The sequence below is a fragment of the Trachypithecus francoisi genome, unplaced genomic scaffold, assembly GCF_009764315.1.
Source record: "Trachypithecus francoisi isolate TF-2019V2 unplaced genomic scaffold, Tfra_2.0 Lachesis_group1, whole genome shotgun sequence".
Classification (NCBI taxonomy): Eukaryota; Metazoa; Chordata; class Mammalia; order Primates; family Cercopithecidae; genus Trachypithecus; species Trachypithecus francoisi.
Genome location: NW_022681454.1, coordinates 25,659,954 through 25,673,309, shown reverse-complemented (window position 1 = coordinate 25,673,309; position 13,356 = coordinate 25,659,954). Strand labels below are relative to the sequence as shown.

The 13,356-nt window shown below is 46.7% G+C and overlaps 1 protein-coding gene and 1 long non-coding RNA gene across 4 annotated transcripts in view; one reads left to right on the top strand and one right to left on the bottom strand.

Moving 5' to 3' along the window:
- Positions 1 to 2,235, bottom strand: part of RBPJ (recombination signal binding protein for immunoglobulin kappa J region) — a 114,779-nt gene extending 112,544 nt beyond the window's left edge. The window contains exons 1-2 of one of the 3 annotated variants that reach the window (XM_033213927.1): positions 2,057 to 2,235; positions 1,131 to 1,246 (exon numbers count right to left, since the gene is read on the bottom strand). In XM_033213927.1, the coding sequence (XP_033069818.1) occupies positions 1,131 to 1,189 (59 nt within the window). In that variant the 5' untranslated portion in view covers positions 1,190 to 1,246; positions 2,057 to 2,235. Of the gene's footprint in view, positions 1 to 897; positions 1,247 to 2,056 lie in introns of those variants that run through there. The other 2 variants (XM_033213929.1, XM_033213930.1) reach the window with 2 other exon arrangements.
- A 5,526-nt stretch (positions 2,236 to 7,761) lies between these two features.
- Positions 7,762 to 10,770, top strand: LOC117085238. Its single transcript, XR_004437890.1, has 2 exons — positions 7,762 to 7,794; positions 10,597 to 10,770. It is a non-coding gene; the product is annotated as an uncharacterized LOC117085238 (long non-coding RNA).
- Positions 10,771 to 13,356: the final 2,586 nt, after the last annotated feature.

Here is a 13,356-nt window from a genome sequence, read left to right as displayed (position 1 = left end):
AAGAAATCCCGAGAAAAAGGGGTGCGGAGGAGGAAACTAAGTATCCCATGCATCTTTCAGACCCACAAAACAACAACAAACCGTAGAGTCTGTGTGCACTTAGAAGCAGCAGATGGAGTCCCCGGGGCTGAGACAGTTCAGCAGACGTACACCGGGGGTAGTGGATAAATCAACCGATGACGGGAGAGGAAAGGGGTGCCGAGAGAATAAGCCCATGGATGGGGGAGACAACGCCTCGGGGGGGATCCAGGACCATAGAGAAAGGTGAGAGGACCCACAGGAGAAAGACAATGGAAGAACAATTAAGGCAGGAATCTGGTGCCCGGGCTGTGGCAGGTCACTGGGCTACCGACAAGAGTGGGGCACAACAAAGGGGCACGGGAGGAAGGACAGCGGAGGGGAGGAGATGGAAAGGGGATGCGGGGCGCCACGGGTCGGACAAAGCGCCCAAGGCGGCGAAACAAAGGGCCGGGGGTAGAGAGTCGCGGGGGGCAGCGGGGAAAGACAAAGCGCCCGGGGCCGGGGGCACTAGCGGGGCGAGGCGGCGACAACGGCCGCGAGGAACAAAGCTGCACGGGGCCCCCACGCAGGGCCCGCTGGAGGCGCGCGGGAGGCACGGCGCCCGAGGGCCCCGCGCGCCCGGCCCCACTCACGCCCGCACCCGCCGGCCTCGCCGCCGCCTCCCGCCCTCACGCGCCGGAGCCCGAGCCACGGCAGCGCAGAGAGGTAGCGCACGGTCACACGCCACAGCCGCCGCCGCGCTCGGCGCACGCGACGCCGCCCCCGCGGGCCCCCGGACGCCAAGCGCGCTGCGGCCCCGGAATCCGTCGCCCGCCGCGGGCTGCCAGACGCCCGCAACTTTCCCGGTTCCCAGTGCTCCGATTCCCTCAGACTTACCCTGTCACAACAGGCGCCATCTTCCACAAACTCTCGCCAAAACTCCAACCCTCGCGAGATTCCCCCCGACGCCTTCCCTGGTCCCTCTCCCCCGCCCCTTCCCTTTTTCCTCACTCCTCGATTCCACCCAGCCCCCGCGCTCCCTTTCCCCTCGCCGCCGCCGCGAAGAGCTAGACGCCTCGCGCCGCCCGCAGAGTAGGGGATCCTGCTCGCTGCCTCCCCTGGAAACCTACCCAAGCGATGGAGCATGCGCAGGCAGCTCCTCCGCGGGCGAGCCCTCCGTGTGGTCCATAGGGAGCGCTCCGGTTATCCAGGTTTTGGGACGCTCCTTGAGGAACGTACGTGGAGACTGAGGAAAACCGGAGGGGATTACTACGGGGACGGGGAATGGAGGGGTCAGGAGGCGGGGCCGAGGAGAAGGGAGGAGGGGTCCTGGGAAAATGGGCCGCGTTTCACAGGCCTAGATGAAACACCTCCTCAATGGGTGTTTTCCAAGCGGCTTCCCGCTCACTCTGGGTTCCCAGCTCTTTTCATTCATTCAAATGTTCCCTGGGCACCTCCTTTATGCTAATCTCGGCGTTAGGTGCAGGATGGTCAGAGGTGCCTGGGGTTCGGGCAAGTGACACGTCGGGAACTGTCTTCATTCATTACACCCACCCCCCATGCTAATGAGGAGGCCCTTCCAGAGCTCCGCAAACGGAAAACTTTTGCAGTTGAGCTCTCTCGCCTTAGCGTCCTCCTTGGGTGTGAAATGAGGTCAAGCCAAGGCCTCTGGCAAAGACACCCCTAATGGCCACCTCGCAGGCACACGCCAGGGCGCAGAGTAGTTCTCTCCAGAAGGGAAAACTGCCTTGGAATTGAGAGCCACATTCTCGCACCTCCGAGTCGGGCCAGAGGCCCTGATCAAAGCTCTTGCAGCTCGCGTGCCACATGGCCTAAGACTCCATCGCAGCCGCCACCGTGTGTGAGCCCAGGTGTGTGTTGAGGCCACTACTGCACAGGGAACCGGGCCACCCAAGGGCCTGGCACAGCCGAAGACGCTGCCGGCTGCCCGAATCGCGCTTCAGGCGGCCTGATCCCGGAAGCCCCCGGGCGAACCTGGCCCCGCCGGGCGTTCAACAGTAAGGTGCAGAGTCCGAACCCCGCCCCCTCCTCCTACCTGCAGCCCCCCATTTTTCCCCTCCTTTGCCCTTTCCTTTTCCTAGAGATTCCCAATCCAGCACTGACTCCTGCAGGGAGCCCCAAAACCCGGAGAACTGGAATTCGCCACCCGAAACCTGCTGAAGGCGCTGCAGGATTGGCGCGGCCCGCGCGAGCGGCACTGCGCATGCACCCAATGCGGGCAGTCGAGTCTCACGCTACACCTCCTTCCCACCGCCTTCCACTACTCGGCTCAGACACAACACGGCCGTGGGAAATTTCCTAAACCTCGCGAGAACGTGCCCCCTGTTGCCTAGGCTTTCGCCACAAATCTCGCGGAGCCAAGGCAGGACAGGTGTTTGTTTAGCGCAGCTCCGGGCGCCGTTCGTGCCGCGCGTGCCCGGGAGGCGGGCGGCGGGCGGCGGGCGCGGGCGGGATGGGAAGGGAGCGGCTCGCCGCGGAGGCGGGGCGGGAAGGCGCGTGGCGGGGAGCACGGGGCGGAGGGCAGCGGGGAAGGAGACGCGACGTCTCGCACACACGCACACGCCCTGTGACGCTGGGTGGAAGACGAGGGGTGGGGAGCCTCGAAGGGAAGAAGGGGAAGCCAGGAGGTTGGAAGTTGCTCCCGGTACGGAGAGTGAGAGGTCAGGCTCTAGGGCAGGAGGAGCCCCAGGCCGATCTCCCGGGGAGGTTTCCTGTCGCCCTCCACAAGCCTGGTACTTTCCTAAAACGTGTTAGACGCCGCGCCCCCCTCCTCCGGGAGCTGAGAGACAGCCCCCAGAGTCGGGTTTGAGTCATGCCTTGAGTCACCTAGTCTGGCCACCACTTCACTTATTTTGAAACAAGCTCTGATTCCTTAGCTACTCTACTTTAGCAATTAGTTGTTTTCTTTCTAGTCTACCCGCTGGCCCTGTGAGCTGGGTAGAAAAATAAACAAACAGCTCTGCGCTCTCGCATTGTTGCCTGGTATAGATTCTTGCTCCCGTTTTAAGGACACGATTTTTAAAATTTCTTCTCAATCTCTTCTTAACCCTTTGAAGTAATCTTACAAATCAGTTTCTGTTCTGTTTTTTCCTCCCACTAATACGGGTTTTTTGCTTTCCTTCACCTTTCCGTATTTTTGTTGCAATTTCCCATTTTACATATTGCTGCGGCAGGTGCTATAGTAACTGCCGTTTTAAATGCATCCCTTCCTTTTGGATCATTTATCCAGTGAGTTCCTGATTACATTCTTCAATCAGCCACGTTTCAGATTGGCCCTGATGTGGTTTCTGTACCAGCCTTAGCCTGGCATTATCTAGGAACCAGTGTCTTCCTGCTGATGTCACAGACCTGCAAATGTAGAGTTGAATTGAATGTTGGTATTTGGAGGACAGTGAGTTCTCTAGTAGGAGGAAACCCAGCTTTTTAAGTTGTTTTCAAGGTTTTAGGGGTGTGTGTGTGTGTTTGCCTATTCTTTTGATTATATTCATGCAGAAAACAGATTTAAAAGCATTTAGTGCAGTATCTCAGTGCAAGTCTGGTTTGGAACAGGATAGCTCAGGAGAAAGAGCCTTTGGTGCATATATTCCTTGGAGCTGGCATCCCAAGAAGGTATTTCAGTCATGGCCTAGTCCAGACCACTGATCTAATTTGAAATCATGACCTTCTGAGAGCCCCAGCGACCTTGGGAAGCCATGGTAACCGCAAGTGGAATAACAGCTCCCCGTTTTTGCCCTAAAACATGCTCCATCCGCAGCCCTCCCCCATCTCAGGGAAGGACAACTCCATTCTTCCACCGATGTCAAGAACCTTGGAGTCCTTGCCTCCTTTCTCACTCACACCCAAGATATGATTGGACAGAAAATCATACTGGCTCCACCTTCAGAATATACTCACAGTCATAAATACTGTCACACCTCTTTGGCTACTAGACTAGTCTAACCTATCTTATTTCCCACCAGGGTTAAGGAAGTTCCCTAACTGGTCCTCCCTTCTTTCATTCTTGCCTTCCCTCAGTCTGTGCTAATAGAGCATTCTCAGTAGTCCTCTAGAACTCCTCCATGACTTTCCCATTTCACTATGAGGACCTAGACAATGTTGCCTACTGCCAAACCCCCCTGACCTCTCTGCCTTCAACTCCTCCTCTACCCCTCACTCCGTGGGCTCTCACTGGCTGCCTTCCTTACTGTTCCTGGAATGCCCCAGGCACACTCTCAGCTCCAAACCTTTGCTTTTTCCACTACCTGGAATGCTCTTCCCGCATATAGCTTATTCCCTCACCCCTTTCTTGTCTTTGCCTGATGTCACCTCTTCAGGGAGGCCTTCCCTGACACCCTTCCCAAGAGGGACCCCCATACTCCTTATCCCCCTTTCTGCTTGATTTTGTCCATGGAACCTATCATTAACTAACATAACATACATAACATTTATCATACTTGTGTGTTGTCTTTACTATCTGCCTCCTTCCATCGTAATGTAATCTTAATGAGGGTAAGGACTTTTGTCTATTTAGTTCATTATTCAAGCTTTAGTTTCTGGAACAATGCCTGGTGCATTGTATTTGTAGAATGAATGGGGTGTCTTCCACTTTAGGCAGAGTAAAAATAATTCTAAAGACTAAGCCTCCTACGGTTCAAAACAATATTGGGACTAGACTAGCAATGAGTACCCCAGTAACAGCCTGCCTAGGGAGGAGAAAAAGGCTTATGGAGCAACCACCTGTGTTGGTTTTTTGGAAACAAACAAACCAAAAAAAAAAAACTTCTGGGTTAGACCAGTAGATGAGGCTGCACCTAACTTTAAGAGTTTCCTTTACTCTCCATTTTAGAACTTCAGAGAAAAAACAACAACAAAAACACCATTAGCCAGCTATATATGTGTGTGTGTGTGTGTGCGCCTATACACATATATATATATATATATATATATATATATATATAGCGGGAAGTTGGGGAGCCCAAACGGAGGGACCAGCTGGAGCTGCAGCAGAGGAACATAAATTTTGAAGATTTCATGGACATTTATCACTTCCCTAATAATACTCTTGTAATTTCTTATGCCTGTCTTACTTTAATCTCTTAATCCTGTTATCTTTATGAGGATGTACGTCACCTCAGGACCACTATTGCACAAATTGATTGTAAAACGTGTGTTTGAAAAATGTGAAATCAGTGCACCTTGAAAAAAAACAGAGTAACAGCGGTTTTAGTGATTTTTAGTGATTTAGGGAAGACAACTATAAGGTCTGACTGCCTGCGGGGTCGAGCAAAAAGAGCCATATTTTTCTTCTTGCAGAGAGCCTATAAATGGACGTACAAGTAGGAGAGCTGTCACTAAATTCTTTTCCTAGCAAGGAATATTGATAATTAATACTCTGGGAAAAGAATTGCATTCCTCGGGGGAGGTCTATAAATGGCCACTCTGGGAATGTCTGTCTTATGCGGTTGAGATAAAGACTGAAATACGCCCTACTCTCCTGCGGTACCTCAGGCTTATTAGGGTGGGGAAAAAATCTAGCCCTGGTAAATTTGAGGTCCCACCAGTTCTCTGCTCTTGAACGCTGTTTTCTGTTATTTAAGATGTTTGTCTTAAATAGACAATACCTGCACAGCTGAGCATAGACCCTTATCAGTAATTCTAATTTTGCCCTTTGCCTTGTGATCTTTGCTTTTGTCCTTGTCCTGTTCTCTTGTGATCTTTGTTCTCCTTTTTGCCCTTTGAAGTATGTGTTCTTTGTGATCTACTCCCTGTTCATACACCCCCTCCCCTTTTGAAATCCTTAATAAAAACTTGCTGGTTTTGCAGCTCAGGTGGGGCATCACAGACCTACCAATATGTGATGTCACCCCCGGCAGCCCAGCTGTACAATTCCTGTCTTTGTACTCTTTCTCTTTTTCTCAGATTGGCCAACACTTAGGGAAAATAGAAAGAACCTATGTTGAAATACTGGGGGCGGGTTCCCCTGATATTTATATATATATATATATATATTTTTTTTTTTTTTGAGACAGAGTCTTGCTCTGTCACCCAGGCTGGAGTGCAATGGTGTGATCTCAGTGCACTGCAACCTCTCCCTCCCGGGTTCAAGCAGTTCTCCTGCCTCAGCCTCCTGAGTAGCTGGGATTACAGGCACCCACCACCACACCTGGCTAATTTTTGTATTTTTAGTAGAGATGGGGTTTCACCATGTTGGCCAGCGTGGTCTCAAACTCCTGACCTTGTGATCTGCCCTCCTCGACCTCCCGAAGTGCTGGGATTACAGGTGTGAGCCACCGCTCCTGGCATAAATAGATATCTTCGTGAGTTGCTAGTGGGAGTGAAAATGGATGTAATATCTGTGGAAACTATATTAGTCTGTTTTTGCACTGCTGTAAAGAGATACCTGCCAGGTGTGGTGGCTCACGCCTGTAATCCCAGCACTTTGGGAGGCCGAGGTGGGCAGATCATGAGATCAGGAGATCAAGACCATCCTGTCTAACACAGTGAAACCCCGTCTCTACTAAAAACACAAAAAATTAGCCAGGTATGGTGGTGGGCACCTGTAGTCCCAGATACTTGGGAGGCTGAGGCAGGAGAATGGTGTGAACCGGGAGGTGGAGCTTGCAGTGAGCCAAGACCACACCACTGCACTCCAGCCTGGGCAACAGAGTGAGACTCCATCTCGAGAAAAAAAAAAATAGGGATACCTAAGACTGGATAATAAAGAAAAGAGGTTTCATTGGCTCACAGTTCTGCGGGCTATACAGGAAGCATGACAGCATCTGCTTCTGGGGAGGCTTCAGGGAGCTTTTACTCATGGCATACAGCAAAGCAGGAACAGGTGACTTAGATGGGAGGAGCAGGACCAAGGCAGGGAGGGGAGGTGCCACATACTTTTAAATGACCAGATCTCATGTGAACTCACTCACTATCTGGAAAACATCACCAAGAAGAAAATCCACCCCCACGATCCAATCCTCCAACATTGGGGGTTACAGGCCCCACCTCCAACACTGGGGGTTACAGTTGGACCTAAGATTTGGGTGGAGACAGATCCAAAGCATATCGGAAACCATTTAGCAAAATTTGTCACTACCTGTTGATCCTACAATTCCATTTTTAGAAGTTTATTCTATGAATATGTCCACACATGTAAAATGACCTATATTTTGCAGCATCATTGATGGTGAAAAAAAAATACTGATAACAAACATCAAGAGATGTCTTTTTTTAAATTATATATTCATAGAATGAAAGAGTGTATTTATTAATAAGCAGAGAGAGGCTGCTTTTTATGTACTTTTGCGGAAAGATCACAAAGTTTAAAAAACTGCAAAACAGTGATATATATATATATATACTTATTTGCCTATATGTGTCTAAAATGTCTCTGGAAGGAACACTAGAAATTGTAAGAATGACTGCCTTCCTATAAGGGACTCTACAGTTGGATGATGTAGGTGAGAGAGTGGCTTTCCTCACAGTCTACTATCTTGGATCCTTTGAATTTTGTACCATGTAGATATATTTCCTATAAATATAAAACATAAAAAGGTGGGAAAAGAAAGAAATGGAATAAATGTGCAAGAAGACAAAACGTTACCAAATAAAATTGTTTCCTTTCTTCTACTTTAGTAGAATTATTATTATTTATTTATTTATTTATTTATTGGGACAAAGTTTTACTCTTGTCGCCCAGGCTGGAGTGCATTGGCGCAATCTTGGCTCACCACAACCTCCGCCTCCCAGGTTCAAGCGATTCTTCTACCTCGGCCTCCCGAGTAGCTGGAATTACAGGTACATGCCACCATGCTCTGTTAATTTTGTGTGTGTGTGTGTGTGTGTGTGTGTGTGTGTGTGTATTTTTAGTAGAGATGAGGTTTCTCCCTTTTGGTCAGGCTGATCTCAAACTCCCGACCTCAGGTGATCCGCCTGCCTCGCCCTCCCAAAATGCTAGGATTACAGGTATGAGCCACCGCACCAGGCCTAGAATTATTTTCTAAAAGAAGTTATGGTTCTGGCTTGGTGGCTCATGCTTGTAATCCCAACATTTTGGAGGCTAAGACAGGCAGATCACTTGAGCCCAGGAGTTCAAGACCAGCCTGGACAATATAGTAAGACTCTGTCTCAACAAAAAATACAAAAATTAGCTGGGCATGTTGGCATATGCCTCTAGTCCCAGCTACTCAGGAGGCTGAGGTGGGAGGATGCTTGAGCCCCTGAAGTTGAGGCTGCAATGAGCTGTGATTACACCACTGCACTCCAGCCTGGGAGACAGAGAGAGAGAGAGACCCTGTCACCTGTCATACACACACAGAAAAGTTATGTATGTTACCTATCATCTTGGTAGAATTAAAACAGCAGAACTGCCTCATGGTTCATTCAAAGAGCATGTTTAGAGTACCTACCACCACAGGTCAGGCATCATCTTGGTATTTTACAAAAATAAACAACACAAAGAACCTAACCTCCAAGAACTCCCTGTCTAAAAGAATACACAGACCAGTGCAGTGGAATTCTATGATAGGAAAGAGATAAAAGAGTTTAACAGCTTAGGGGTACAATGAAGGAAGACCTAACTCTTGCCTCATGGGCCCAGTCTTTGCAGAGATGACTTGGGAGCTGACTTACTACAGTGGGAGTTCAGAAGACAAGAACAGGAGGAAGCATGACAAGCACAGGAAACAGCATGTTCAGGCTCTGAGGTGTGAAAGAGCATCTGCTGTTCAGGGGAACTCCAGGTGGGGGGTTGATGCACATAGAATAGGGAAAGGCATTCTAAGCAGGGTCGTAAGAAGGGCCTGGTAGAGCTGCGGCCCTCAGAACTCAGTGGTCATCAAAATCAATTCAGGACCTCCCTAAGATGCTAAATGAGTAAATCTGGACTGAAGCGTTTATAGCAGGGTGCTCAGAGATTCTGATGCAAATTGTCCGTGAACCGAGCTTTAATAATTTTTTTTTTTTTTTGAAAGACAGGGTCTTGCTCTGTTGCTCAGGCTGTAGTGCAGTAGTGCAATCAAAGCTCATTGCAGCTTTGAACTCCTGGGCTCAAGAGATCCTCCCACCTTGGCCTCCCAAAATGCTAGGATTATAGGTGTGAGTCACCGCACCCAGGGAGAATCATTCTTTGATACAGAACTTGGGTATAACCTTTCTCAGGGACTTTCTCACTAAAGGGAGTAATGGCACATAGTTTCTTTTTAAAAAATCAATTAAAGAAATATTTAAATAGTAAAAGGGATGTGTTTGGGAGCCCCTGGGTGTGTATCCAAAGGCATGTGAAGCAGCTAGTGGCTCATGAGAGGTGGGCATTACAGTTTGCTGTGGTGGTTTAAACACAGTGACGCTTTTTTTTTTTTTTTTTGAGACAGAGTCTCTCTCTATCACCCAGGCTGGGGTGCAGTGTCACAATCTCGGCTCAGTGCAACCTCCGCCTCCTGGGTTCAAGCAATTCTCCTGCCTTAGCCTCCCAAGTAGCTGGGATTACAGCTGCCTGCCACCATACCTGGCTAATTTTTTTGTATTTTTAGTAGAGATAGGAATTCATCATGTTGGCCAGGCTGGTTTCCAACTCCTGACCTCAAGTGATCCTCCCACCTCAACCTCCCAAAGTGCTAGGATTACAGGTGTGAGCCACTGCACCTGGCCCCACAGTGATGCATTTCAACATTGCTAGCTGTGTGATCTTAGATAAGTTTTTTAACTTGTCGGTGCCTCAGTTTCTTCACCTATAAAATGGAGATTGTAGCTTCTAATTCATAGGATCTTTACAATTCAAAGTATTACTGTTTTAAGTATATAGAACAGTGCTATAACACAATCATTATAGTAGTATTAGTTTTTATCATTATTCAACAAGTCCGTAACTTGGATTCATCTCATCAAAATTCTTGGAAAGCATGTCAAAATGGCCATACTTCAAAAATCAATGTCAGTCAGGCACAGTGGCTCATGCCTGTAATCCCAGCACTTTGGGACGCTGAGGCAGGCGGATCACGTGAGGTCAGGAGTTCGAGCAGCCTTGCCAACATGGGGAAACCCTGTCTCTACTAAAAATACAAAAATTAACTGGGCACATTGGCAGCGCCTGTAATCCCAGCTACTCAGGAGGCTGAGGCAGGAGAATCACCTGAGCCCGGGAGGCAGAGGTTGCAGTGAGCCAAGATCATGGCATTGCACTCCAACCTGGGTGACAGAGCAAGACTCTCTGTCTCAAAAAAAAAGAAAAGAAAAATGTTAAAACAGGCAAATATAGTCATGATTTTATCTTGATTGGTGTTAATTCATTTTTTTCTCATATCCCACTCAGAAATGACAATATTATTATTGTTATTTAATTTCCAAGAGGATCACATGTACAAAATGTTTGGGAAACCCTCTGTAGATAGCCGATAGGAGCCTCTGAGGATACAAAGCAGGGTTTCTTGTTATCAGATTGTGCAGGTGCTCTGTGCCTAAGACAGCCCTACTGATAGCCTATGTTAGAAACTAGGAGCTGTTCACTCTACAAATGTTTAACTCATGTTTTTTTGTTCATCTTTATGCTTCTCTTATATTCATAACATTATCCCTATCATTTTCTACCATGTGTTCACCAAGGTTAATAAAATGTACAGGAGATTGAAAGAGTGCCAAGGATTCCATCAGACTCTGCAATTCTATACAGAAAATAAGTTCGAACTCCAGGATTAAAAGAAATAGAACACTGAAAATGAATCACGGCTTCAGGAGAACTTGAGAAACAAAAATAAATATTCACCATTTTCTGTCCAATTGTGTTTAATTTTTCACAGGATTCTTTGATCCTGGCAATTTGAGATTTTTGCAGACCTGGGTTAAGTTTTGCTTAGCTTGTTAATATGTGCAGCAGTTCAAGAAGGTAAAGCAAGAAAATGAATAGGCCATTTACTCTAGTGATATGGAACATGAATGGAATCAAATGCACATTTGGTGAAAAGAATGTGTACAAATCTAATAATTTGTCAGAAGTTTTTGTAGCTAATGTAATTGGAGGAAAATGTTTCCATATGTGATTGATAGATTTTGTTCTTTTTATAACATGAACAAGTTAAAGCCAGTTAACACTACCTACACAAGAAATGACAAGGCCATAGGAATAATAAAATTCCAGTTATCTGTTTATAAGGGAATATACTTACATTTTTATTTCCTAAACCTTCCCCGTTTGTCATACATCACATATTGCAGTGGTTTTGAGTTCTGTATTAAGCCAGTGTTAAACATCATAGTTTTTAAAAAGCAGCTGGTTTTTAAAAAGCATAAAAAGTATGAATGAAAGAACATTGAACTAGCTTCACCACTAGTACTTCCACCACTAACCAAATGCCCAACTTTGAGCAAGTTTATTTTTCCTCACCTGCAAAAGGGGAATATGAAACCTATTGCACAGGGTTGCTTTGATAATTAATTGAGGTATTACACAAAATAACTGGGTACATAGTAGGCACTTGATACATTTCTTTTTTTTTTTTTTTTTTTTTTTTTGAGGTGGAGTCTCCCTCTGTTGCCCAGGCTGGAGTGCAGTGGCCGGATCTCAGCTCACTGCAAGCTCCGCCTCCCGGGTTCACACCATTCTCCTGCCTCAGCCTCCCGAGTAGCTGGGACTACAGGCACCCGCCATCTCGCCCAGCTAGTTTTTTGTATTTTTTAGTAGAGACGGGGGTTTCACCGTATTAGCCAGGATGGTCTCGATCTGTTGTCCTCGTGATCCGCTCGTCTCGGCCTCCCAAAGTGCTGGGATTACAGGCTTGAGCCACTGCGCCCGGCCAGGCACTCGATAAATTTCTTAGGAAATTATTTAACCCATACCCATGTTCAGTTTTCTTATCTATTAGATGGACTAATAATACCTGCATTAGAGGTTTGTTGCATGAATCAAATTAGATAATCACCGGGCACAGTGGCTCACGCCTGTAATCCCAGCTCTTTGGGAGGCCAAGACAGGAGGATCGCTTGTGCCCAGGAGTTTGAGACCAGCCTGGGCAACATATGACAACCCCATCTCTACAAAGAAATAAAAAAATTAGCTGGGAGTAGTGGCATGCGCCTGTAGTCCCAGCTACTCAAGAGGCTAAGCCCAGGAGGCCAAGGCTGCGAGTGAGCCATGATTACGCCACTGCACTCCAGCCTGGGTGACAGCACAAGACTCTGTCTCAAAAAAAAAAAAAAATTAGATAATTATGGGGGTAATAAATTGAAAGAATCCTAAATACAATCATGGTATTTAATTTTGGTTGGCATATTTCTTTTTAAAAATTTGACTGTGGTTACATAGGAAATCAATAGAACAGAAAAAAAGATCCCTTTATTTTCTTCTCTGGCCTGTGTTACTATTAACCTTGAACACAGATGGCCTTCATCGCTTTTTCAAAGAAAGCCTACCGGAAAGTTTTCACTCTTTGCATCTCTGTTGCTTGGTGTCAGAGATAGTGTAATGATAAGAAACAACTTGTAGATACAACCTTTGTGGCTAGCACCCTTGTCCAGACCACACTAAGGACTAAGAAGACCTACTTTGGAACCTGTTTATTTAAACATTGACAAATAGTAATATATCAAACAATTCACATCTTGTTAAGTACATAGTTTTGTGAAAGATAGCTAACTAATAATCCCTTTGAACATCAAAAGCAAAGTTGTACATTGTCTTTTTCAATAGTTGCTGCTATAATTAGGTTAATATTTTTTATTTCAATTAGTTTTTTAAAATGTTATTGTCATTATCTCAACATGTGGGAATTTAAAAGAAGCAACTTGTGAAATTACTGCAAGAAAAAAGTTTCTAAGATTATTTCTAATCATGCTATTGATAAATATTGAGTACATACTTTGTTTTATACAATAGGTCTGTCTGAAAAGTTTTATCTCAATCTAATAATGATGTATTTCATTTGTAAAATGCATTAGAGAAACTCTATTTTTTCTTTTTTTTTTTTTTTTGAGGTGGAGTCTTGCTCGTCGCCCAGGCTGGAGTGCAGTGGCGCGATCTCGGCTCACTGCAAGCTCCGCCTCCCGGGTTCACGCCATTCTCCTGCCTCAGCCTCCCGAGTTGCTGGGGCTACAGGCGCCCGCCACCATTCCTGACTAATTTTTTGTATTTTTAGTAGAGACGGGGTTTCACCGTGTTAGCCAGGTTGGTCTCCATCTCCTGACCTCATGATCTGCCCGCCTCGGCCTCCCAAAGTGCTAGGATTGCAAGCGTAAGCCACAGCGCCTGGCCTAGAGAAACTCTATTTAAAGGAATGTTCGACTCCATGTTAAATACTATAACTCTTATTACCCTGTGCTTTTGCTACTTAAATTATTTTCATGACTAAATTCTATCATGATTAGCATCCT